General features: G+C 42.2%; 1 protein-coding gene across 1 annotated transcript; it reads left to right on the forward strand.

Annotated features, from left to right (window-relative positions):
- Positions 1–1194: 1194 nt before the first annotated feature.
- Positions 1195–4064, forward strand: LOC125531408. The gene is made up of 4 exons (XM_048695828.1): positions 1195–1698; positions 1795–1924; positions 2059–2164; positions 3789–4064. The coding sequence occupies exons 1-4, from the start codon at positions 1570–1572 to the stop codon at positions 3844–3846; spliced, it is 423 nt and encodes a 140-aa protein (XP_048551785.1). The 5' UTR covers positions 1195–1569; the 3' UTR covers positions 3847–4064.
- The last annotated feature ends 1014 nt before the right edge of the window (positions 4065–5078 follow it).

The following is a 5078-nucleotide window of genomic DNA, read 5'->3' on the forward strand; positions in this document are numbered from 1 at the left end:
TTTGGAAAAAATAAAGAGCAAACTACGAGGTAGCTACAGTTCAAATTTGACCCGCTTCCTGCTGAATCGGCGGGAATTTGTCTTTTTCACGAGAGGTGGATCAAAACATTTTACACCCAACCATTTGGTCAATTGTGCATTAAATATGGCCTAGTATTTTATAAAAATGATTTGGTCCAATTTTGCAACAATTATTTGGGAGGTCCTTCACAAAAAAACCTCCTGTTGGGCACTCGAAAAATGGAAAATGGTTTTTTCGTCCAAAGAAAATGAAAACTTCCTTAGGCAACATTGTTTGCCATTCCAATATGCACCCTTGTGCATAATATGAGATCATTTGAACAAACTATGCCATGAATTTGGCCATAGGATTGATCATTTGGCTTGAAAGCCCTGAATCTTCACGTGTGATAGCTCATTTTTGAGAACACTTTTTTAAAACAATTGTCGTATTACAAGTTTATTATTTTTCCTGAAATCTTGGTCATATATAGTGACACAATGCGAAGGTTTCCCAATTTTTTGATTTTTTTGAATTTTTTATGCCCGTTTTAAAATGTGGTCAAAACGGCGGGCATGACCGTTCCTAGCTAGTGGTTGAATATTGGAGTTTTTTTGGTGTTTCTCTGATTAAATAGATACCTTTTTACCTATAAATGATTTTTGGAAAAAATAAAGAGCAAACTATGAGGTAGCTGCAGTTCAAATTTAACCCGCTTCCAACTGAATCGGTGGAAATTTGTCTTTTTCATGAGAGGTGGATCAAAAAATTTCACACTCAACCATTTGGTCAATTGTGCATTAAATATGGCCTAGTATCTTAGAAAAATGATTTAGTCCAATTTTGCAACAATTATTTCGTAGGTTCTTCACAAAAAACCTCATTTCGGGCACTCGAAAAATAATTAAAAATATCTAGAAAGATTAGAAATGCATACAAATTGGTGATCACCCATAAAATCTGGTCTAACTTGAGTGAAAAATTTAGTTGTGCCATTTTGCAAAATATTTTGAAAGTTGCTTCACAAAATTCCCCTAGTTTTAGTACTTAGAAACTATTTTAAATCACAAAATTTCTGAACCAATCATGGCTCTTCTCACGGATCACTCCACTGGCCGATCTGAACCGTCCGCATCCGAAGGATCCAACCGTCCGCATCACGGATCACCTCTCCCAACCCAACCCAAACCCTAGCAGCAACCCAATCCCCCTCTCCCCCTGCCGCCGCCTGTCTCTCCCCCTCTCCCCGATCCAGATCGACTCGCCTCCGTCGCCTCCCCGAGACCCACAACCCCAAGCCGCTCTCCTGAGTGCGTCGAGCCGCCGCTATCTTTGCTGCTTTGTCCCTCTGCATCGCCCGCATCCAGCCGCGCCATGGCTTCCTGCGTCGCCGGATCCGACCTCCACCAGTCTGCCGCCGCGCCAATCAGGATACCACCACCGTGCGGTCCCTGACCCCGCACCCCACGGCGGCCGGAGACGATGGCGAGGAAGGGCCCGGTCCCCTGACGAATCCTCCTCCCTCCATCACCCGGGCCCGACGCCCAGGCCCAGCGTGCGCCACCGCCATGGAATCCGCCGCTGGGACGGATCTGGGGAAGATATTGGGCGTGTTCTACCAGGCCGAGGACGGGGAGCAAAGCGACGCCTCCTCGCTCTGCTCGCCACCTCCCTCGCCGTGCTCGACGCCATGCAAGGTCCGCCTCTCTCTCCTCCTCCTGGTCTCTCTCTGTTGCTTGGTTTGATTTTGCTGATGCGGTTTACTTCCTCCCCTCCCTAATGCATGCGCGTAGGTGCACCGCCTAGTAGGAGACCACGGCTCCGTCTGCTTCTTCTGTTGTTGTGTGGTCGACGACGACGACGCGGCCGTGCGGTCGGTGCCCTCTGACGCCGTCCGACGCGATGGCTCCCATCAAGAAGGCGGTACGAACCCTAATCGATCCCCACCCGCCGCTCCTCCCATTTCGGCCTGATTCGTTCCCTGGTGGTTATCTCGCCGTGTCTTTCTTTCCGAGAGATCTTCTCACTGTTTTTCGATTGATGGATGCACTCTTCAGAAGAAGAGCAGGGAGAACATCAACAACAAGATGCAGCTGGTGATGAAGAGCGGCAAGTACACGCTCGGCTACAAGACCGTTCTCAAGACGCTGCCCAGCTCCAAGGGTATGGATCTTTTTGTCACTGTTGATTGATTTATCGTTGTGCCTGATCTGCTAGTTCCTTTGTCTGCTGGATCCGAAGGGTAGTACTATAACATACGCTCGGGACCGTGTTAATTCCTGAGATTCGTGATTAGCTTTTGTAGAATGAGGTGGTTAATATCTGTTTTGTGGCTGTTAATTGCTTGCTGTACTTATTTGTGAGATAAGCTGAACTGTGTACATATTTGCTTCACGTGTGTAGTGATACCCACTGAAGTTTGTAGCACTGAAACTTTTAGTTCGTAGAATTGGGATTGAAGTTTACCTGATTGACTTGCTTTTGTCGTGCCTTAGAGGCGAATGCATTGTCTGAGGCAATTGCATCTTTGTTGGGTAGTCTGGAGTTTAAAACTGGTATAGCAAGATGGATTTTGCTTGCCATTTAGGGCATTTATAGATAGTTTGTCTCTAATTTTCATTTCTACAAATTTATTCCAGTGGTTTGTGCTTTTGTAATGATATTTACTTTTTGTTGTGTTAGAATATTTGACTATAGAACGGGACTGAAATTTGGCTCCTTGACATCTTTTGCCGCCATGATGAATGCAGTGCCCTAGAATCATTTCAGCCTACCTTTTAACACTTCTCCATGTTTCATTATCTGGGGAACAATTGGAGGATGAAATATTTTTTGTTATATGATGAAAATATTCTCTATTGTTCTATGAAACTAGTTGCATGGAATCACCTATGCCCCAGGATGGCATTGCTATATTCGTTGCATTCATAAGATTACTGTAGTGTTCACCTGTTTACATGAACACTTTTTAAAAATAATTGCTATATTCATTACATGAATGCATATGTTCGTGGTCGCGCTTGCCACTGCCCTTTCCTCAAGGGCATGTATCATTTCTTAAACTCTGCTATCTTTTCCCAAGTCTTTATTATCTTGCCTAGCCTTGTACTAATATGTATTGTTTGCTGCTAATTACCCAAGATAGTGCGTGATGTTAAGGATAACCTGAGAACACATGCCTAAGTTTATAAGATATGACATGTGACAGTGTTGCTGCTGTTTGAATGCTTCTACTGCTAGCTGCTTGCTTGAATAGGTGTGCACTTGTGCTGGTGGTGGTGCTGCTACTGCTCATTCTTGTGCTGCTAACAAAATTGAATATAATCATTCTTGTTGGATCGTGCAGACATGTATGTGCTGCTAATTCTTGTGCTGCTAACACATTCTTGTACTGCTCATTCTTGTGATGCTTAAGTTGTTGATTGCCTAATTTTATTCATCGTCTCCAGAATAAATTCATTTGATTGCCTGCTACATCTCCACTTAAATACTCATAATGCTACTGTCTAGGTTTTGTTCAATTGGACTGACTACATATCTCTTGTTAAAATTATGGTCTTGATCTTTTGTTTAAACCTGAGACATCATGCATAACTAGCTCTTCCTTTTCAGTCTAAACCTGAGACCTCTTTCGTTCTATATTCAGATCTGACTGATGGCCACAGTGTGTTTTGCTGTGATTGATAAACCTGAGACTTCTTTTTATTGTAATATTGAAGTTGTTTGGTTCTGGCCTCAGCAGCAGTACACTCTAATTTTGGTGGCCTTTATGTTCATTCTTTTACAGGAGCTCCAGGCCTATTTTTTTGGAGTGTGAAGCCTTGAAGCCAAGTGTGAAGCTGTGAAGCCAAGTGTGAAGCAGTACTTAGCAAAGAGTTTTTGGTTCTGTACTTAGCAAAGAGTTTTTGGTTCTGAAGTGTGAAGCCAAGTGTAAATTGTAATATTGTAAAAGTCTAATGTAGTGTTAATGAATTATATCTGTTCTGTCCTATTTGAAATAATGATTATGTATGTTGAAAAGATGTGAAATGGAAACTTGACCAGTGGGACCCAGTTATGAATATAATCTGAGCAATTTTGAAATTTTTGACATGTGTGACTGATGTATGGCATTATGACTAGTGGGACCAGTGCCAAAATATAATTATTGAAATAGAAAATAAATGATTGTAAGAAGGCCAAGGCCAAAAAATAAAGAAGCCAAAATATTGGGCTTGGCCCATGTAGCCCACAAGAATTAACTTGGAAAAAAGCTTGAATTGTTGGGCTAGGCCCATGTAGAAAACCGAATCAGACCGGGCTGATTCTTGTGCCACATCAGATTTCCACGTCGGATGCCTACGTGGCCTGGGGAGGCGGCTAGTGAGCAAAACAAAACAGTAGGCATATTTTGATCGTAAACGTCCACGACCTTCTCACATAGAAGGTCGTTAATTTCAGTTTACGACTGCCAGCTTTTGACCTTTTATTTTTGGTCAAAAAAAGGTCGCAAATGAAAAACAATGACCTTTCAGTGACCAATAGTCAAGGTCACAAGTTGACATATTTCTTGTAGTGACAACACGCCTGGCCTTTACATAGATAAGAGCCTAAGATGCACACAACCAACACGAACACACATGACACACACAACTAAATACGACGTCAAATAGCAAAGTCTTAAGAGACCAAAACTGTGCCTTGTGAGGAAAAGGAAAAAAAGCAAGTGATCAAAACAATGATTGACAAACTACAACAATGACCATATCAGATTTGAGTGGCGGTGCAAGTTAGCGGAAATCTGAATAGTCGTTTACATGGAGCTAACTGAGAGAGAACATAAAATCTATCACCCTTGTTTTGAATTAGAAGATGTTTTGGATATTTGAAAATGTACTACATACAAATTGGAATGAGTGAAGAAATACATTAAAACGCGTCTATATATATCCGATTCAGAAAAAACTTAAAACATCTTATAATTCGGAACGGAGGATGTAGTAGTTGTCTAGGTAATTGGCCGTTCAGGTAAACGTGTCATGTCTATATACATAAACTTGATGTCTCGGCTCATGATCTCCATTACTATTAAACATGC

The sequence above is a fragment of the Triticum urartu genome, chromosome 1, assembly GCF_003073215.2.
Source record: "Triticum urartu cultivar G1812 chromosome 1, Tu2.1, whole genome shotgun sequence".
NCBI classification, from domain to species: Eukaryota; Viridiplantae; Streptophyta; class Magnoliopsida; order Poales; family Poaceae; genus Triticum; species Triticum urartu.